This window comes from Nerophis ophidion, linkage group LG02, assembly GCF_033978795.1.
Source record: "Nerophis ophidion isolate RoL-2023_Sa linkage group LG02, RoL_Noph_v1.0, whole genome shotgun sequence".
Taxonomy (NCBI): Eukaryota; Metazoa; Chordata; class Actinopteri; order Syngnathiformes; family Syngnathidae; genus Nerophis; species Nerophis ophidion.
In genome coordinates, this window is record NC_084612.1 from 53,043,763 (window position 1) to 53,066,627 (window position 22,865).

Below are 22,865 nucleotides of genomic sequence, written 5' to 3' on the forward strand. Positions count from 1 at the left end.
ATTAAATATAAATATAAATGTTAAATCCATCAATCCATCCATTTTCTACCGCTTATTCCCTTTTGGGGTCTAAATGTTAAACCTAAATGTTTAACGGAAATGGTGAACTGAAATGTTAAACCTAAATGATACATAGTTAAATGTGAATGTTAAGTATACATCTAAATGTTAAATATATAAATCTAAATGTTAAATATATAAATCTAAATGTTAAATATAACACTAAATGTTAAATCTAAAAGTTGCATGTAAATGTTAAATAAAAATGTTGAATCTAAATACAAATGTCAAATAAAAATCTAAATGTTAATTCTAAATGTAAATCCTGAATGTTAAATGTAAATCATAAATGCTAAATATAAATGTTGAATCTAAATAGAAATGTTAAATAATTTAAATGTTGAATCTAAATGATAAATCTAAATATCAAATCCATTCATCCATTTTCTAACGCTTGTCCATTTTGGGCTCGCGGGGGGTGCTGGAGCCTATCTTTAAATGTTAAATACAAATCTTAATATAAATATAATTGTTGAATACAACTCTAGATGTTAAACCCCAATTAAATGTCCGGTATTGCTTGCCTTCGGGTGTTTTTTTTGTTTTGTGCTTCGTTGAGCGTCATTTGGGAAATAAATATGTTCCTACCTTCAAATCCTGTCAGAAACAGTCCATTTGCGTCCTGGGAGAACAAACCTCACAGTAAGCTGCGACCCCCCCAATGTGACATCCTCAAACATACAGTCATGTATAAGATGTATATCATTCTGGAATGGGTTGCCATCTCACATTAATCCCTTACAAAGTAAATTATCATTCAAGACAGCTTTGAAGATACACCTATTGCAGCTGCCCACATGACATGAATTTTTAATACTGGGTTTAACATGCTTTTTTATCTTATGTTGTATTTTTCCTTTGTATAATGTTTGGTAATGCATGTATTATTTGTATTTTCATTTTGTATGCTCCTATATGGACTCCAGAAAGACTAGCTGTCACCTTGGCGTCAGCTAATGGGGATCCATTCAATAATCAATAAACAATAAACAATAGATACTATGTGCTTGAAAACGGGAGCAATGTCAAAATGGCTTCGTTGGCCAGAATGGGGAACTCCTTGGCAACAGATAACAAACAACTGTCCAAAGGAAGATCAGCAAAGTTTAGCTTTAAACCACCATCTTGTTTCAGTTCCTCTTGCTCCGGATGCTGAGCTGTATGGGTCCCTGACCCAGTCAAGGCATTCTGTGAAGGCTGAAGAGAAATCAAATAACAACTTCTCCTTGAGAGTTTTCAAATGTGTGCCAATCACTTTGCACATTCCAGCAGTGTTGCCATCATGCAGATTCTCGGTGAGTGGGAACATCTCAAGGTTGCCATGCTGCACATGTTGTTGCCAGAGCTGCACCTTTAAACAGAATCTATAAATTTTTTCAGCGATTGTAAGCGGGTTTTCATTTCAGCCTTGCATCCGTGTGTTCAGTTCATCCAGATAATGAAATATATCAGCCAGGTATGCCAGTTTTGCACACCACTCTTTACTTGCAAGCAGCTTTGATTAGTCGGACCTCTCGTCATGGCTTTACAAGCTGGCAGTATTCATGTTTCTGCCACAGCGTGGGACTTTTTGGATTTAACTACGAGTTCATCAACAAAAGTAGCTAGATTAGAGGGCTCTCTCGTTTACTTGTGTGATTTTTCTCAGACAAGTTGCCTGTTTCTCATTGTTTCTACATAAGCGTACCAAATAGTCCATCGGCTTGTTTTGAACGGAAGGGTGTTTTGTTTGGAGATGGCTTGCTTGGCACTATGGCGTTATCGGATAGCTTCTCACCACACACCAAGCACTGCGGAGAAGTGCTTGGTGTTGGTGTGAAAGAATGGAATTCTCTAAAGAAAGACTTAAAAAGTTGCAAGAATATCTTTGAATTTCAAAAGAGGTACACAAAGAGACGACTGGAATTATATCAAACTGATTTTCGATTTTCAATCAATCAATCAATCAATCAATAAATCAATGTTTTTTTATTCAGCCCTAAATCACAAGTGTCTCAAAGGGCTGCACAAGCCACAACGACATCCGCGGTTAAGCGCCCACATAAGGGCAAGGAAAAACTCACAACTCAGTGGGACGTCGATGAGAATGACTATGAAAAACCTTGGAGAGGGCCACAAAGGGTACCCCCCCCCCCCACCCCCCTCTATTGGAGACCAGATACAAAGGACGTTGAGTGGGTCTGACATAACATTGTGAAAGTCCAGTCCATAGTGTATCTAACATAAGAGTGGAGAGTCCAGTCCATAGTGGGGCCAGCAGGAGACCATCCTGAGCGGAGACGGTTGATTGGACTTTTCATTGTGAAAATACTTCAATGAAAATGAAAAAGTATGTTGGAGTTAGGGCCCTGCGATGAGGTGGCGACTTGTCCAGGGTGTACCCCGCCTTCCGCCCGATTGTAGCTGAGATAGGCGCCAGCGCCCCCCGCGACCCCGAAAGGGAATAAGCGGTAGAAAATGGATGGATGGATGTTAGAGTTAGGCTGTTGGTGGAGGGAACAGTGATTGGCTTCCTCCCACCTCCAAAAATATGCACCTGGGGATAGATTGACTGGTAACACTAAATTGGCCTAGTGTGTAAATGTGATTGTGAATGTTGTCTGTCTATCTGTGTTGGCCCTGCGATGAGGTGGCGACTTGTCCATGGTGTACGCCGCCTTCCGCCCGATTGTAGCTGAGATAGGATCCAGCGCCCCCCGCGACCCCGAAGAGAATAAGCGTTACAAAAATGGATGGATGGATGGATTGGTGTCATTGTGAAAATGCTTAAACGAAAATTAAAAATGATGTTGGAGTTGGGGTGTAGGTGGAAGGAACAGTCATCTAACATAATTTCTGTTAAGGGACGGCGTGGCGCAGTGGCAGAGTGGCCGTGCGCAACCCGAGGGTCCCTGGTTCAAACCTCGTCACGTCCGTTGTGTCCTGAGCAAGACACTTCACCCTTGCTCCTGATGGGTGCTGGTTGGCGCCTTGCATGGCAGCTCCCTCCAAAAGTGTGTGAATGTGTGTGTGAGTGGGTAAATGTGGAAGTAGTGTCAAAGCGCTTTGAGTACCTTGAAGGTAGAAAAGCGCTATACAAGTACAACCCATTTATCATTTAAAAAGGGGGCAGATAAATATAAGAATTGTATTCTTCCATCTGCTCCTTTTTGATCAATGGAAATGTATAAGAAACAAAAAACAATGAAAGTGTCACCTGTGCGTGGCTTATGCATTTTATATACTTTTATATACAAAAGAAATGATGATGATGAAAGATAACTTTTGCTGTATTGCCTCGAGCTCACCGTCTTGACTTTTTTATTTTGTCAACCACTCATACTCATACTCATTTTGTCCAGGACCCTGTTCTGCATTTACATTTTCCCTTTACAAAAACTTCTCCATCACTGTCACTTGCTGGCCTCCTCTTGCTGTGATCCCAAACTTTCACTGTCACGAGTCACGCTAACTCGATTGTCTTTACAGGTATTTATCGCCCTCTGCGGCCACCTACTGAAACGTTGGTTGATTGATTGAAACTTGTATTAGTAGATTGCACAGTACAGTACATATTCTGTACAATTGACCACTAAATGGTAACACCCTAATATATTTTTCAACTTGTTTAAGCCGGGGTCCACGTTAATCAATTCCTGGTAACAGAAGAGCATTACATTATCTGCCGTACTTTATTACAGCACAGACACCCGACAATGGTTAATTAGGAGATATCACATCATTTCCCACAGCACACCTGACGATTTTTCGCGGCACATTGGTTGAAAATCACTGACATAGCTCATAACATCACTATATATATCTGCCTTAGGCCATCTAGAAGGCCTTACTGACAAACACGCGTGGTCTGATTGGCTATTGTAACTTTCTATCAACTGTATGTCCCCGTTTACTTACAGTGCACATACATTGTTAATTCTGAAGGCTTCTGGCATATTTGGTACAGCATGGCAACATAAACTAACTGAATTCTGATTGGATATAAACTCTAACCAAAAAACAACAGCACTGGAAGGAGCATAATATGACATGAAAAGAATATGAATAATTTTACCTATTTAGGGAACGTAAATAAAAAATGACTTTTATCTTTGATTACGATGATGATTTCTGGTTATGTTAGTCCAGCAGAGAAAGCCTTGCTGAACCTGACGCCACACCACTGCATTTTAAATATAAACCGAAATGGTAAACCTAAATGTTAAACCTAAATGATCAATCTGAATGTTAAATATAAATGTTGAATCTGCCCGATTGTAGCTGAGATAGGCACCAGCGCCCCCCGCGACCCCAAAAGGAATAAGCGGTAGAAAATGGATGGATGGATGAATCTAAATATAACTGTCAAATAAAAATCTAAATGTTAAATTGAATGTTTTTCCTAAATGTTTAATCTAAATGTTGATTCTAAATGTAAATCCTAAATGTTAAATGTAAATCTTAAATATTGAAAACAAATGTTTTTAAAGCTATATTTTTTTTAGATCTAAATGTTAAATCTAAATGTTGAATCTAAATCTAACTGTTAAATAGTGAAAATCTTGAATGGTGAATTTGAATATCAAATCTGAGTATTGACTTTAAATGTTAAATATAAGTCTTAACATAAATCTAAATATTACATCTAACACTAAATGTTGAATCTAAACGTTATATCTAAACGTACATCAAAACATTAAATTTAAATGTTAAATCTAAATGTTAAATCTGAATGTTAAAATTAAAAGGAAATATACATTAAAATGTTAAATATAAGTTTGAAATACACACACACACACACACACACACACACACACACACACACACACACACACACACACACACACACACACACACACGCACACACGCACACACACTTTTTTTTACCTGCGCTTGTAGTCCGTCCACAGAGGCCTCCCTGAGGACTTTACTCCCAGCCTTTCCCATGCTTCCAACTCACCAGCCGCTGTCTGACACACAAACACACAAAATTCGCCATTTGCATGCATTTCAAATTGGTGCAAGCACGTTTACAGAGTCACACGTCACCCTAGAGCAGGGGTAGGGAACCTATGGCTCTAGAGCCAGATGTGGCTCTTTTGATGACTGCATCTGGCTCTCAGATACATCTTAGCTGACATTGTATAACATGATAAGTAATGAATAATTCCGCTGGTAGTCACAGTGTTAAAAATAACGTTCAAAATATAAAACATTCTAATACATTTTAATCCATTTATCCGGTTTCAACCGCACTTGTTGAAGAAGTCGCATTAATCAATCAATCAATCAATGTTTACTTATATAGCCCTAAATCACTAGTGTCTCAAAGGGCTGCACAAACCACAACACAAAGCACTACGACATCCTCGGTAGGCCCACATAGGGGCAAGGAAAACTCACACCCAGTGGGATGTCGGTGACAATGATGACTATGAGAACCTTGGAGAGGAGGAAAGCAATGGATGTCGAGCGGGTCTAACATGATACTGTGAAAGTTCAATCCATAATGGATCCAACACAGTCACGAGAGTCCAGTCCAAAGCGGATCCAACACAGCAGCTAGAGTCCCGTTCACAGCGGAGCCAGCAGGAAAACATCCCAAGCGGAGGCGGATCAGCAGCGCAGAGATGTCCCCAAGCCGATACACAGGCAAGCAGTACATGGCCACCGGATCGGACCGGACCCCCTCCACAAGGGAGAGTGTGACATAGGAGAAAAAGAAAAGAAACGGCAGATCAACTGGTCTAAAAAGGGAGTCTATTTAAAGGCTAGAGTATACAAATGAGTTTTAAGGTGAGACTTAAATGCTTCTACTGAGGTGACATCTCGAACTTTTACCGGGAGGGCATTCCAGAGTATTGGAGCCCGAAATGAAAACGCTCTATAGCCCGCAGACTTTTTTTGGGCTTTGAGAATCACTAATAAGCCGGAGTCCTTTGAACGCAGATTTCTTGCCGGGACATATGGTACAATACAATCGGCAAGATAGGATGGAGCTAGACCATGTAGTATTTTATACGTAAGTAGTAAAACCTTAAAGTCTCACACAAATAATAAATGAACCCACGCATCGCGACGGTAATACGATAGACCTAGTGCTTGTCAGGGGTATCACCGCTTCCAAAGTTACGATACTCCCGTATACTAAAGTATTGTCCGATCATTACCTTATAAAATTCGAGGTTCAGACGCATGTTCGTCAAACTAATAATAATAATAACTGCTATAGCAGCCGCAACATTAATACGGCCACAACGACAACTCTTGCTGACCTACAGCCCTCGGTAATGGCACCATTCCCAAAGTATGTGGGCTCTATTGATAACCTCACTAACAACTTTAACGACGCCCTGCGCGAAACCATTGATAACATAGCACCGCTAAAGTTAAAAAAGGCTCCAAAAAAGCGCACCCCGTGGTTTACAGAAGAAACTAGAGCTCAGAAATTATTATGCAGAAAGCTGGAACGCAAATGGCGCACGACTAAACTTGAGGTGCACCATCAAGCATTTAGTGATGGTTTAATAACTTATAAACGCATGCTTACCTTAGCTAAAGCTAATTATTACTCAAATCTCATCCACCGTAATAAAAACGATCCTAAATTTTTGTTTAGTACGGTAGCATCGCTAACCCAACAAGGGACTCCTTCCAGTAGCTCCACCCACTCAGCTGATGACTTTATGCAATTCTTTAGCAAGAAAATTGAAGTCATTAGAAAGGAGATTAAAGACAATGCGTCCCAGCTACAACGGGGTTCTATTAACACTGACACGATTGTATATACGGCGGATACTGCCCTCCAAAATAGTTTCTCTCGTTTTGAGGAAATAACATTAGAGGAATTGTTACAACGTGTAAATGGAATAAAACAAACAACATGTTTACTTGACCCTCTTCCTGGGAAACTGATCAAGGAGCTCTTTGTATTATTAGGTCCATCAGTGCTAAATATTATAAACTTATCACTTTCCTCGGGCACTGTTCCCCTAGCATTCAAAAAAGCGGTTATTCATCCTCTTCTTAAAAGACCTAACCTCGATCCTGACCTCATGGTAAACTACCGACCGGTGTCTCACCTTCCCTTTATTTCAAAAATCCTCGAAAAAATTGTTGCGGAGCAGTTAAATGAACACTTAGCGTCTAACAATCTATTTGAAACCTTTCAATCCGGTTTCAGGGCGAATCACTCGACGGAGACAGCCCACGCAAAAATGACTAATGATCTATTGCTAACGATGGATTCTGATGCGTCATCTATGTTGCTGCTCCTCGATCTTAGCGCTGCTTTCGATACCGTCGATCATAATATTTTATTAGAACGTATCAAAACACGAATTGGTATGTCAGACTTAGCCCTGTCTTGGTTTAACTCTTATCTCACTGATAGGATGCAGTGTGTCTCCCATAACAATGTGACCTCGGACTACGTTAAGGTAACGTGTGGAGTTCCCCAGGGTTCGGTCCTTGGCCCTGCACTCTTCAGCATCTACATGCTGCCGCTAGGTGACATCATACGCAAATACGGTGTTAGCTTTCACTGTTATGCTGATGACACCCAACTCTACATGCCCCTAAAGCTGACCAACACGCCGGATTGTAGTCAGCTGGAGGCGTGTCTTAATGAAATTAAACAATGGATGTCCGCTAACTTTTTGCAACTCAACGCCAAAAAAACGGAAATGCTGATTATCGGTCCTGCTAGACACCGAACTCTATTTAATAATACAACTCTAACATTTGACAACCAAACAATTAAACAAGGCGACACGGTAAAGAATCTGGGTATTATCTTCGACCCAACTCTCTCCTTTGAGGCACACATTAAAAGCGTTACTAAAACGGCCTTCTTTCATCTCCGTAATATCGCTAAAATTCGCTCCATTCTGTCCACTAAAGACGCTGAGATCATTATCCATGCGTTTGTTACGTCTCGCCTCGACTACTGTAACGTATTATTTTCGGGTATCCCCATGTCTAGCATTAAAAGATTACAGTTGGTACAAAATGCGGCTGCTAGAATTTTGACAAGAACAAGAAAGTTTGATCACATTACGCCTGTACTGGCTCACCTGCACTGGCTTCCTGTGCACTTAAGATGTGACTTTAAGGTTTTACTACTTACGTATAAAATACTACACGGTCTAGCTCCATCCTATCTTGCCGATTGTATTGTACCATATGTCCCGGCAAGAAATCTGCGTTCAAAGGACTCCGGCTTGTTAGTGATTCCCAAAGCCCAAAAAATGTCTGCGGGCTATAGAGCGTTTTCCGTTCGGGCTCCAGTACTCTGGAATGCCCTCCCGGTAACAGTTCGAGATGCCACCTCAGTAGAAGCATTTAAGTCTCACCTTAAAACTCATTTGTATACTGTAGCCTTTAAATAGACTCCCTTTTTAGACCAGTTGATCTGCTGTTTCTTTTCTTTTTCTTCTATGTCCCACTTTCCCCTGTGGAGGGGGTCCGGTCCGATCCGGTGGCCATGTACTGCTTGCCTGTGTATCGGCTGGGGACATCTCTGCGCTGCTGATCCGCCTCGACATCTCTGCGCTGCTGATCCGCCTCCGCTTGGGATGGTTTCCTGCTGGCTCCGCTGTGAACGGGACTCTCGCTGCTGAGTTGGACCCGCTTTGGACTGGACTCTCGCGACTGTGTTGGATCCATTGTGGATTGAACTTTCACAGTATCATGTTAGACCCGCTCGACATCCATTGCTTTCCTCCTCTCTAAGGTTCTCATAATCATTATTGTCACAGACGTCCCACTGGATCATTATTGTCACCGATGTCCCACTGGGTGTGAGTTTTCCTTGCCCTTATGTGGGCCTACCGAGGATGTCGTGGTGGTTTGTGCAGCCCTTTGAGACACTAGTGATTTAGGGCTATATAAGTAAACATTGATTGATTGAAAGTCACATCTTAAGTGCACAGGAAGCCAGTGCAGGTGAGCCAGTACAGGTGATCAAACTTTCTTGTTCTTGTCAAAAGTCTAGCAGTCGCATTTTGTACCAACTGTAATCTTTTAATGCTAGACATGGGGAGACCCGAAAATATTACGTTACAGTAATCGAGGCGAGACGTAACAAACGCATGGATAATGATCTCACCGTCTTTAGTGGACAGACTGGAGCGGATTTTAGCGATATTACGGAGATGAAAGAAGGCCGTTTTAGTAACGCTTTTAATGTGTGCCTCAAAGGAGAGAGTTGGGTCAAAGATAATAAACGGATTGTTTACCGAGTCGCCTTGTTTAATTGTTTGGCTGTCAAATGTTAGAGTTGTATTATTAAATAGAGGTCGGTGTCTAGCAGGACCGATAATCAGCATTTCCGTTTTTTTGGCGTTGAGTTGCAAAAAGTTAGCGGACATCCATTGTTTAATTTCATTAAGACACGCCTCCAGCTGACTACAATCTGGCGTGTTGGTCAGCTTTAGGGGCATGTAGAGTTGGGTGTCATCAGCATAACAGTGAAAACTCACACCATATTTGCGTATGATGTCACCTAACGGCAGCATGTAGATGCTGAAGAGTGCAGGGCCAAGGACCGAACCCTGGGGAACTCCACACGTTACCTTAACGTAGTCCAAGGTCACATTGTTATGGGAGACGCACTGCATCCTATCAGTAAGATAAGAGTTAAACCAAGGCAGGGCTAAGTCTGACACACCAATTCGTGTTTTGATACGTTCTAATAAAATATTATGATCGACGGTATTGAAAGCAGCGCTAAGATCGAGGAGCAGCAACATAGATGACGCATCAGAATCCATCGTTAGCAATAGATCATTAGTCATTTTTGCGAGGGCTGTTTCCGTGGAGTGATTTGCCCTGAAACCGGATTGAAAGGTTTCACATAGATTGTTAGACGCTAAGTGTTCATTTAACTGCTCCGCAACAATTTTTTCGAGGATTTTTGAAATAAAGGGAAGGTGAGACCATGAGTAGTTTACCATGAGGTTAGGGTCGAGGTTAGGTCTTTTAAGAAGAGGATGAATAACCGCTTTTTTGAATGCTAGGGGAACAGTGCCCGAGGAGAGTGATAAGTTTATAATATTTAGCACTGATGGACCTAATAATACAAAGAGCTCCTTGATCAGTTTCCCAGGAAGAGGGTCAAGTAAACATGTTGTTTGTTTAATTCCATTTACACGTTGTAACAAATCCTCTAATGTTATTTCCTCAAAACGAGAGAAACTATTTTGGAGGGCAGTATCCGCCGTATATACAATCGTGTCAGTGTTAATAAAAAACAGTTGTAGCTGGGACGCATTGTCTTTAATCTCCTTTCTAATTACTTCAATTTTCTTACTAAAGAATTGCATAAAGTCATCAGCTGAGTGGGTGGAGCTACTGGAAGGGGTCCCTTGTTGGGTTAGCGATGCTACCGTACTAAACACAAATTTGGGATCGTTTTTATTACGGTGGATGAGATTTGAGTAATATTTAGCTTTAGCTAAGGTAAGCATGTGTTTATAAATTATTAAACTATCACTCCATGCTTGATGGTGCACCTCAAGTTTAGTCGTGCGCCATTTGCGTTCCAGCTTTCTACATAATAAATTCTGAGCTCTAGTTTCTTCTGTAAACCACGGGGTTCGCTTTTTTTGGAACCTTTTTTAACTTTAGCGGTGCTATGTTATCAATGGTTTCGCGCAGGGTGTCGTTAAAGTTGCTAGTGAAGTTATCAATAGAGCCCACATACTTTGGGAATGGTGCCATTACCGAGGGCAGTAGGTCAGCAAGAGTTGTCGTTGTGGCCGTATTAATGTTGCGGCTGCTATAGCAGTTATTATTATTATTAATGGTAAGAAGTATTTTATTTATTGTTGTTTAGCTTCAGAATAACAATGTTATTAAAAAGAATAAGAGACTTATTGTCTTACTTAAAAATGCACGCATTTAGTTGTATTCAGCGTTAAGAAAATAAAATAAAATTGTATGGCTCTCACGGAAATACTTTAAAAAATATTTGGCTTGTATGGCTCTCTCAGCCAAAAAGGTTCCCGACCCCTGCCCTAGAGTTCCGAGACCCTTTGGAAATCACTTTCCTCTTTGGATATTGATGCTCGCCCAGACAGAAGAATGACACGGCAGTTTGGCTGGATCAAACAAGACGTCGGAGACGCTTTACTGAAACAAAAGTAGTTTTTTCTACAAGCGAGCGCCATTATACAAGACTGCAGTTCCCTGGAGGAGGTCAGGTCAAGAAAATGAGGCACTCCTAACTTGGAGAAGCCAAACCATCAGTTGTTTAATCCTCCTGCCGGTCTCTGTGTGTGTGGTAAGTCAGGAGAGCACATCTTGACCATAAAAGGAAATGTTGGTGTGTAAGTGTCCGGAAAAAAAATGTTTTTGGTCATACCTTAAATATTGGCGTTGAGCTAGACAGGTAGTCCCTTCTGTGGATGTGGTTAACACTTTTGCAGTCCCAAGTGCCAATTAGGGCCTCTTTCCTAGGAGAAGTGATCCAATCCACCAGCGAAAATATCAAAATACTCCAACTGAAATACCACCATTTACTTAAACTTGGTGGTTTGCTTTCTCCAAAGTGAATATAAACATTCACCATATGTAGAACATAATATGAGTTAATTGATTATTAAACAAGGTAATACAATAAAACACACCAGTGGCATATGCCAAGTGACACACTGTGAGTGCACAAGCTGAAGGTTTGTTTATACCAGAGCTAAACAAAATTTCCCACCATGGGCCACAGACAGACAAATCAAAATATATGTTTCATCGTCAAAACCAGTAAAATATGCATTTATATTTTTCAAAGGACTAAAATATGCAGTTTCGGTTGAAATTATGTGTGAATGCTGAAGAGCCAAAGCAAAAGTGTAATGTTGAGTTAGCAAACATGAGAAAATCGATCGAAAATAGCTAACGTGCTAAGAATAACCTGCTTTCAGTTAGCATTAATGTAATACCAAAATATATGACATACAGTTGTATATCAATCAATCAATCAATGTTTACTTATATAGCCCTTAATCATGAGTGTCTCAAAGGGCTGCACAAGCCACAGCAACATCCTCGGCTCAGATCCTACATCAGGGCAAGGAAAAACTCAGCCCAATGGGACAGTGATGTGGAGATCTAACATAAGAGTGAGAGTCCAGTCCATAGTGGATCTAACATAATAGTGAGAGCCCAGTCCTTAGTGGATCTAACATAATAGTGTGAGAGTACAGTCCATAGTGGATCTAACATAATAGTGTGAGAGTCAAGTCCATAGTGGATCTAACATAATAGTGTGAGAGTTTAGTCCATAGTGGATTTAACATAATAACGTGAGAGTCCAGTCCATAGTGGATCTAGCATAATATTGTGAGTCCATTCTATAGCGGATCCAACATAATAGTGAGAGTCCAGTCCATAGTGGATCCAACATAATAGTGGGAATCCAGTTCATAGTGGATCTAACATAATATTGTGAGAGTCCAGTCCATAGTGGATCTAGAATAATATTGTGTGAGACCAGTCCATAGTGGATGTAACAAGATAGTCAGAGTCCAGTCAATAGTGGATCTAGCATAATATTGTGAGAGTCCAGTCCATAGTGGATCAAACATAATTTTGTGAGAGTCCAGGCCATAGTGGATCTAACATAATCGTGTGAGAGTCCAGTCCATAGTGGATCTAGAATAATATTGTGTGAGACCAGTCCATAGTGGATGTAACAAGATAGTTAGAGTCCAGTCCATAGTGGATCTAGCATAATATTGTGAGAGTCCAGTCCATAGTGGATCAAACATAATTTTGTGAGAGTCCAGTCCATAGTAGATCTAACATAATCGTGTGAGAGACCAGTCCATAGTGGATCCAGCATAAACGTGTGAGAGTCCAATCCATAGTGGATCTAGCATAAACGTGTGAGAGTCCAGTCCATAGTGGATCTAACAAAATTGTTTGAGAGTCTAGTCCATAGTGGATCTAACATAATAGTGTGAGAGTCCAGTCCATAGTAGATCTAACATAATCGTGTGAGAGACCAGTCCATAGTGGATCTAGCATAAACGTGTGAGAGTCCAGTCCATAGTGGATCTAACATAATATTGTGAGAATCCAGTCCATAGTGGATCTAACATAATAGTGTGAGAGTCCAGTCCATAGTGGATCTAACATAATAGTGAGAGTCCAGTCACTAGTGGAGCTAACACAATAATGTGAGAGTCCAGTCCATTGTGGATCTAACATAATATTGTGAGTGTCCAGTCCTTAGTGGATCTAGCATAATATTGTTAGAGTCCAGACCATAGTGGCTCTAACATAATAGTTGTCAAACCTATGGATTTTGTTTTGTCATGTTATGTTTTTGATTTTGGACAATCAGTCACGTTTTGCACTTCCTGGTTTTGTTTGTTTCCATGCCAACCTCGTTAGTTTTCACCTGTCACGTCCCTGTTCTCAGCCTCACCTGTTTTCACTAATCATCACAGCTATTTAAGTCACTCTTTTTCTTGTCTTCGTCCTGGGATCCTCACACTCGCACGCACCCTATCCATGCTGTTCAAACCTTCACGTCCTCGCCCACAGTTTCATGCCGAGTAAGTTTATGTATTCATGCCACAGTGCTATTTTTGTTTTGTATGTTCATAGTTCATTCATGCCAATCGAGCAAGTGTTTTTGTTTCCTGTTTATATTTTGTAGCCAAGTTTTATACCTCCTTGTGAACACCCTTAGTTTGATTATTTTTGATTATAGTGTTTGTTTATTTAATAAATCATGTACCTGAATTCATGCCTGACTCGTCCCACATCATCCTTGCATTGAGGAAGCACAAACATCCACAGCCCAAGCCTGACAATAGTGAGAGTCCAGTCCATAGTGGATCTTGCATAATATTGTGAGAGTCCAGTCCATAGTCCAGTCCCTTGTCAAAGTGCAAAAACAAAATGCAACTAACATAAATATCAACACACATTACACAACCTGTTCACTGAACATTGTAGATATTATAAAATATGGCCAAACACCATAAAACAATTTTAAATTATCCCCATGGTTAAATAACCACAAATGATTCCCGGGCGCGGAACTGCTGCTGCCCACTGCTCCACTCACCTCCCAGGGGGTGAACAAGGGGATCGGTCAAATGCAGAAGAAAGATTTCACCACACCTAGTGTGTGTGTGACAATCATTGGTACTTTAACTTTTTTTTAAATTTAAATTCATTAGAGTGCATAATGGGAACATGGAAAAAAACATTCTTTCCACACTTATCCATGTTTGGTGTATTTTAGCTGTATATATATATATATATATATATATATATATATATATATATATATATATATATATATATATATATATATATATATATATATATACGGAAGTAAACATATACAGTGGGACCAAAAAGTATTTAGTCAGCCACCGATTGTGCAAGTTCTCCCACTTAAAATGATGACAGAGGTCTGTAATTTTCATCATAGGTACACTTCAACTGTGAGAGTCAGAATGTGAAAAAATCCAGGAATTCACATCGTAGGAATTTTAAATAATTTTTTTGTAAATTACGGTGGAAAATAAGTATTTGGTCACTTCAAACAAGGAAGATCCCTGGCTCTCACAGACCTGTAATTTCTTCTTTAAGAAGCTCTTCTGTCCTCCACTTGTTACCTGTATTAATGGAACCTGTTTGAACTCTTTATCTGTATAAAAGACACTTGTCCACAGCCCCAAACAGTCAGACTCCAAACTCCACTATGGCCAAGACCAAAGTGCTGTCGAAGGACACCAGGAAAAGAATTGTAGACCTGCACCAGACTGGGAAGAGTGAAACTACAATAAACAAGCAGCTTGGTGTGAAAAAGTCAACTGTGGGAGCAATTATCAGAAAATGGAAGACATACAAGACCACTGATAATCTCCCTCGATCTGGGGCTCCACGCAAAATCTCATCCCGTGGGGTCAAAAGGATCATGAGAACGGTGAGCAAAAATCCCAGAACCACACAAGGTGACCTGGTGAATGACCTGCAGAGAGCTGGGACCAAAGTAACAAAGGTTACCATCAGTAACACACTACCCCAACAGGGAATTAAATCCTGCAGTGCCAGACGTGTCCCCCTGCTTAAGCCAGTGCATGTCCAGGCCCGTCTGAAGTTTGCCAGAGAGCACATGGATGATACAGCAGAGGATTGGGAGAATTTCATGTGGTCAAATGAAACCAAAAAAAACCTTTTTGGTATAAACTCAACTCGTCGTGTTTGGAGGAAGAAGAATACTGAGGCGCATCCCAAGAACACTGCACCCACTGTGAAGCATGGGGGTGGAAACATCATGCTTTGGAGCTGTTTTTCTGCCAAGGGGATCTGACGATTGATCTGTGTTAAGGAAAGACTGAATGGGGCCATGTATCGTAAATCTTATTTTCCACCATAACTTTTTTAAATACATTCTTTAAAATTCCTACAATATGAATTCCTGGATTTTTTTTTTCACATTCTGTCCCTCACAGTTGAAGTGTACCTTTAATGAAAATTACAGACCTCTATCATCATTTTAAGTGGGAGAACTTGCACAATCGGTGGCTGACTAAATACTTTTTTGCCCCACTGTATATATATATATATATATATATATATATATATATATATATATATATATATATATATATATATATATGTAAACTTTTCTTTTAAATACAGCTTAAAAGGACAACAAAACTAGGGTTGTCCTGATACCAAAAATTTGGTACCAGTACCAAAACTTATTTTGATACGTTTCAATATATTTAGAAATAAAGAGGACCACAACAAACTTTCTTTGTTGGCTAATTTGAATTTGCCCTATTTCTAAGTTATTATGCCATGATTTTGCCCGTTCGGCCCACGTGGGAATAGACTTTCCTGTCCTACACCCCTCGTCTACATCAACAATATCATCTGTATTAGCGGCTGGACAGGACCGTTTAGAAAATAAAATTAATAAAACATTTCGGTATTGTCACGCCTATGGATTATGTTTTGTTTTGCTTTTTTGGACACTCAGTTCTGTTTTGCACTTCCTGGTTTGTTTTTGTTTCCATAGTTACTCATTAGTTTCCACCCTGTCTCCAAGTCACGCCCCGGTCCTCAGTTTTCACACCTGCTGGTTAATTATAACTGCTAGTATTTAAGCCACAGTCACCTGATAGTCAATCTGGCAACTTCCCACATTTCCATGTACCTACACATCCCGTATGCATCAGCTTCATGCCTTGCTGTTCGTTTTTGTCCACGCCAAGTAAGTTTTGAATTTATGCCTCAGTGCAAGTTTTGTTTTTTCATGCCACAGTGCAAGTGTTTTTGTTTCATGTTTGTAGTTTGTAGCATTTATGCTAGTCTTTTGTTTTTTCATTAGCCAAGTTTGTTTTCCGGCCTCGTGCGCGCCCTTTGTTTGCCTTTTGTTGTAGTCTATTTGTTTTGTTAAATAAATCCTTATGTACTCACGTTCACGCCTGGCTCCTCCCAATCATCCTCTGCGTCGAGGAAACAATCCTAACCCAAGTCCTTGTGTGACAGGTATTGTTTTAGCTACTTCTAAATCATTAATCCTGGCCTCTATGGCGACAAATAAAGTATGTTTCTTACATTTAGTGTTATCACTGGAGGACGAGGAATAGCTAATCATGCTTTACTACACACCATAGGAGGTTACAATAGCTCATCGCTAACAGCAAGCAAATGAATGTAAACAAATGCCATGGGTAAATACACAGACATTGACTGTAATGATACCAAGTACAAGAGCGTATTTAGTCGATACTACTATGATTACTATGGTATTTTTATTGTCACAAATTAGTTTGTGATTTGTTATTGTTTATAAACTCAAGAAAATACGTCCCTGGACACATGAGGACTTTAAATATGACCAATGTATGATCCTGTAATTACTTGGTATCGGATCCATACCTAAATGTGTGGTATCATCCAAAACTAATGTAAAGTATCAAAGAAGAGAAGAATAAGTGGTTATTACATTTTAACAGGGCAACACGGTGGAAGAGGTGTTCGTGCATCTGCCTCACAATACGAAGGTCCTGAGTAGTCCTGGGTTCAATCTCGGGCTCGGGATCTTTCTGTGTGGAGTTTGCATGTTCTCCCCATGACTGCGTGTGTTCCCTCCGGGTACTCCGGCTTCCTCCCACCTCCAAAGACATGCACCTGGGGATAGGTTGATTGGCAACACTAAATGGGTCCTAGTGTGTAAGTGTGAATGTTGTCTGTCGATCTGTGTTGGCACTGCGATGAGGTGGCGACTTGTCCAGGGTGTACACCACGTACCGCCCGATTGTAGCTGAGATAGGCACGAGCGCCCCCCGCGACCCCAAAGGGAATAAGCGGTAGTAATGGATGGAAGGATACATTTTAATAGAAGTGTAGATAGCATATGATAAAAGAGAAAGTAAGCAGATATTAACAGTAAACTACTAAAAGCAGGTGTGTCGATGCCTCATGGAGGAAAATGTATTCCCACACGGGCCAGATGAGAGAAATCATGGCATGATAACTTAAAAATAAAGACAACTTAGGATCATTTTCTTTGTTTTACTTTGGCCCAAAATTTGCACACACACACTCTGAAAATGTACACATCCCAAATAATCCTCTTGGCAAAACATTTCAAGTTAGTTGAAAGTTCAATTGGTGCAGTTTCAAAAACACCATGAAGAACCCAATGAACCTAGACGTCATTTCAGTGTTTCTACAAAGCAATCAAACTTGAAGTCACCACCCATCTAGGATTGAAAAAAAAACAAATAAAGCATGAATAAAAACTCATTTGCTATTTCCATGGTTCACTTTCTTTAAATGTACACAGAAGACAAACTTTTCCACAGAACTGTATCAATGTGCAGAGTCTCATGTTGCATCTGGATTGTTTACTTTACTCGTCTTTGTTTTATCTTAGGTCGAGGAGGAGGACTCACAGCCCCTCTTGACCATGTACCGCTTGCTTGCCTAACAGAATTGCTCCTGTGACATCCAGTGGACACATTGGGAACAGCAATTTCTTTCATTTCAAAATGCAGCTCAATTTTGCACTTAGCAAACTGATCTCACATGTTTGACATTTTTCACGAGGCCTCGATCAAAATGTGTTGTGTGCTGCGAAGACGCTGGTCCCAAAAACACTGCGAGTGTTCGTACAGCCGGGGCGGATCAATAAGATGGCAGGCGTACAGTACACACATACTTGCCAACCTTGAGACCTCTGATTTCAAGAGGTGGGGGGTCGTGGTCGGGGGTGGGGCGGGGGGTTTCGTAGTTTGGGGCGGGGGCATGGTAGGGGGGGTGGTTAAGAGGGGAGTAGTATATTTACAGCTGTTGTGTGCGCAGTTGTGCACTGCACCTTCTAAAGAAGATGTTATTGTCACAAATGCACGATTGATTGATTTAAACTTTTATTAGTAGATTGCACAGTACAGTACACATTCCGTACAATTGACCACTAAAGGGTAACACCGCAATAAGTTTTTCAACTTGTTTAAGTTGGGGTCCACGTTAATCAATTCATGGTACAAATATATACTATCAGCATAATACAGTCACCACACAAGTTAATCATCATAGTATATACATTGAATTATTTACAATCCGGGAGGTGGGATGAGGAGCTTTGGTTGATATCAGTACTTCAGTCATCAACAATTACATAAACAGAGAAATGGACATTGAAACAGTGTAGGTGTGACTTAGTAGGATATGTACAGCCAGCAGAGAACATAGTGGGTTCACATAGCATAAGAACATGTATATATATTAGAAATACATCCGATTATTTACATTAGGTTATTTACAATCCGGGGAGATGGGATGTGAATGGAGGAGGATTAAAGGGTTGAAATTGCCCGGAGGTGTTGTGGTGCATTATGTACAGTAGATGGCAGTATTGTCACATGCTGTTTACGGCAGACGAACTGCCTTACAGTAGAGTGTTGGACGTAAACGTGACTGTTGTTATTGTGTGTTGTTACTGCGCCGGGAGGACGTTAATGAAACTGCTTACAATAAACCCACATAAGAAACCAAGAACTCGCCCTCGATCATTCTATAGTTATAACGTCATTGGGCAGACACACTCTCAGACACGTCACTCAGGTCCTCGTGGAGCTAGGGGGGCGTGGCCTCCAGCTCCGCCTGAATTTCGGGAGATTTTCGGGAGAAAATTTGTCCCGGGAGGTTTTCGGGAGAGGCGGTGAATTTCGGGAGTCTCACGGAAAATCCGGCAGGGTTGGCAAGTATGCGTACACAGTAGTAGTTTCTCTTCACCAGGCCTGGGCAATTGTTTTGACTCGGGGGCCCAATTTATAGAAAAAAATGTGTCTGGGGCCGGTATATCTGATTCTTAGGAACACTAATACAAAACCTCACAATAATGTCTAATTGGAAGCTAAAAACGTTATGAGGGACCACCTTAAAAAACAGAATGGAATTTTACATTTTCTTACTGAATGAGACACCCAGAATGTATATGAAAGTAAAGAATGTGGGATTTACAATAGTAATAATTATATATATCTATCGACATATTTAAAATCTAGCAAAACACAACAAAAGTGTAACAAACAGCGAAATAAGAAAACAAAGGGTAAAAAACCTGACCTACAATCTGATATGTGATATATCATTAAGCTTTAGAACTTTGTTGTAAAAATCTCCTTCCACATCTGTCCCTGACACCCATATTTCAGACTCTGGAAACACCCTGTGGAAACGCTCCTCACCCACAGAGCTTGGTGCCTCATCTGAGCTTCATTTTCCCGTTTCCATATGAGTTGGGGAATTGTGTTAGATGTAAAGATAAACCGAATACAATGATTTGCAAATCATTTTCAACCCATATTCATTTGAATATGCTACAAAGACAACATATTTGATGTTCAGACTGATAAACATTTTTTTTCTGCAAATAATCATTAACTTTAGAATTTGATTCCAGCAGCACGTGACAAAGAAGTTAGGAAAGGTGGCAATAAATACTGATAAGTTGAGGAATGCTCATCAAACACTTATTCGGAACATCCCACAGGTGTGCAGGCTAATTGGAAACAGGTGGGTGCCATGATTGGGTATAAAAGAGCTTCCCAAAAAATGCTCAGTCTTTCACAAGAAAGGATGGGCGAGGTACACCCTTTGTCCACAACTGTGTGAGCAAATAGTCAAACAGTTAATGAACAACGTTTCTCAAAGTGCAATTGCAAGAAGTTAAGGGATTTCAACATCTACAGTCCATAATATCATCAAAACCTTGAGAGAATCTGGAGAAATAACTCCACGTAAGCGGCATGGCCGGAAACCAACTGTGACCTTCGATCCCTCAGACGGCACTGTATCAAAAACTGACATCAATCTCCTAAGGATATCACCACATGGGCTCATGAACACTTCAGAAAACCACTGTCACTAAATACAGTTTGTCGCTACATCTGTAAGTACAAGTTAAAGCTCTACTATGCAAAGCGAAAGCCATTTATCAAAAACATCCAGAAATGCTGCCGGCTTCTCTGGGCCCGAGATCATCTAAGATGAACTGATGCAAAGTGTAAAAGTGTTCTGTGGTCTGACGAGTCCACATTTCAAATTGTTTTTGGAAATATTCGACATCGTGTCATCCAGACCAAAGGGGAAGCGAAGCATCCAGACTGTTATCGACGGAAAGTTCAAAAGCCAGCATCTGTGATGGTATGGGGGTGCATTAGTGCCCAAGGCATGGGTAATTTACACATCTGTGAAGGCACCATTAATGCTGAAAGATACATAGAGGTTTTGGAGCAACATATGCTGCCATCTAAGCGGCGTCTTTCTAATGGACGCCCCTGCTTGTTTCAGCAAGACAATGCCAAACCACATTCAGCACGTGTTACAACAGCCTGGCTTCGTAAAAAAAGAGTGCGGGTACTTTCCTGGCCCGTCTGCAGTCCAGACCTGTCTCCCATCGAAAATGTGTGGCGCATTATGAAGCATAAAATACAACAGCGGAGACCCCGGACTGTTGAACGACTGAAGCTCTACATGAAACAAGAATGGGAAAAAATTCCACTTTCAAAGCTTTAACAATTAGTTTCCTCAGTTCCCAAACGTTTATTGAGTGTTGTTAAAAGAAAAGGTGATGTAACACAGAGGTGAACATGCCCTTTCTCAACTACTTTGGCACGCGTTGCAGCCATGAAATTCTAAGTTAATTATTATTTGCAAAAAAATATATAAAGTTCAGGAGTTTTAACATCAAATATCTTGTCTTTGTAGTGCATTCAATTGAATATGGGTTGAAAATGATTCGCAAATCATTGTATTCTGTTTTTATTTACCTCAAACACAATTTCCCAACTCAAATGGAAACGGGTTCAGTACATCACCATAGTAGCTAATTCGATTTTCATAGTAACTAATTAAATTGGCCTTGTAACTAGTTATATTACCATAAAAACTAATTTGATTACCATAGTAACTAGTATATCATGCAAAAGCGCGGATTACAGCCATTGAAATACTTTGTGTTTAGTATTTTGTATTTGGTTTCTATGTGAAAACATCAATGCACATCATAAAGGCAGCTACACTTTCCATCTTAAAGATGTACAAAAAATATTTGGGAATATCTGGCGGGCCAGATTAAAAAACTCAACGGGCCGCATGTGGCCCTCGGGCCTTAATTTACCCAGGTCTGCTCTACAAAGATGTAGTTTATCCACACAGATGTCGTTTCTCCACTCTGCGCAGCAACAAACAACAACCAAAAGATAACGAGGTGATTTCCTTCCTCACTGGCAGGTTACATAACCGCCAATGAGTCGTCTTTTCAGGCCACGGCGTGTCCCCAGGCCCTCAGCTCCCCGTGCACTTACCTCAGGGTCAGTCAGCGGTATTCCTTGGCTCCGCACGGAAAAGTCCAAAGAAATAATACTAATGTATTCCACCTTTGCTTGTGTTCGGAGCTCTCCTGCCAGATGTTGGTATCATCGTTATGACTAAATCCCACTTGTATCAGACCCAGCATTCTGGATTAAGCAGCACAACCAATGGCCACATCTGCCATGGCACTGAAACGGGTGGTGCCCTTTAAGGGCGGTGCTCTGCAGCTCTCACTGCACATTTTTGGATGTAAACCCAAACATACGGCCCGCAAGCCGGGTCAGGCCCGCGAGCAGGTTTTATTTGGCCTGCCAAATAAGTATGCAAAGTGTAAATGTGAGCTGAACTTTTATTGAAAGAAACTGCTGTTCTTAGTGTGTCCACTAGATGTCACAATAGCAATCCTGTTCTCAAACCATATTGAATGATCACTTGAAAAGATGTGGCAGACAGCATAAATGAGGTGACGGACCAACATTAAAGGCCTACTGAAATGAGATTTTCTTATTTAAACGGGAATAGCAAGTCCATTCTCTGTGTCATACTTGATCATTTCGCGATATTGCCATATTTTTGCTGAAAGAATTTAGTAGAGAACATCGACGATAAAGTTCGCCAACTTTTGGTCGCTAATAGAAAAGCCCTGCTTTTACCGGGAGTATGTGTGCGTGACGTCACGAGTTGCAGGGCTCCACACATATTCACATTGTTTTTAATGGGAGCCACCAGCAGTAAAAGCAATTCGGACCGAGAAAGCGACAATTTCCCCATTAATTTGAGCGTGGATGAAAGATTTGTGAATTAGGATATTGATAGTGAAGGACTATAAAAAATAAAAAATAAATAATAATAAAAAAAATAAAAGCGACGGCTCCGGGCGGCGGCAGTGTGAGCGTTTCAGATGTAATTAGACACATTTACTAGGATAATTCTGGAAGATCCCTTATCTGCTTATTGTTTTAATAAGC

At 40.6% G+C, this 22,865-nt stretch overlaps 1 protein-coding gene across 1 annotated transcript in view; it reads right to left on the minus strand.

Annotated features, from left to right (window-relative positions):
* The window catches only part of lactbl1b (lactamase, beta-like 1b), a 53,825-nt gene extending 31,777 nt beyond the window's left edge, over positions 1-22,048 (minus strand). The window contains exons 1-2 of the mRNA XM_061886384.1: positions 21,891-22,048; positions 4,927-5,009 (exon numbers count right to left, since the gene is read on the minus strand). Coding sequence (XP_061742368.1) covers positions 4,927-4,986 — 60 coding nt within the window. The 5' untranslated portion in view covers positions 4,987-5,009; positions 21,891-22,048. The remainder of the gene's footprint in view (positions 1-4,926; positions 5,010-21,890) is intronic.
* Positions 22,049-22,865: the final 817 nt, after the last annotated feature.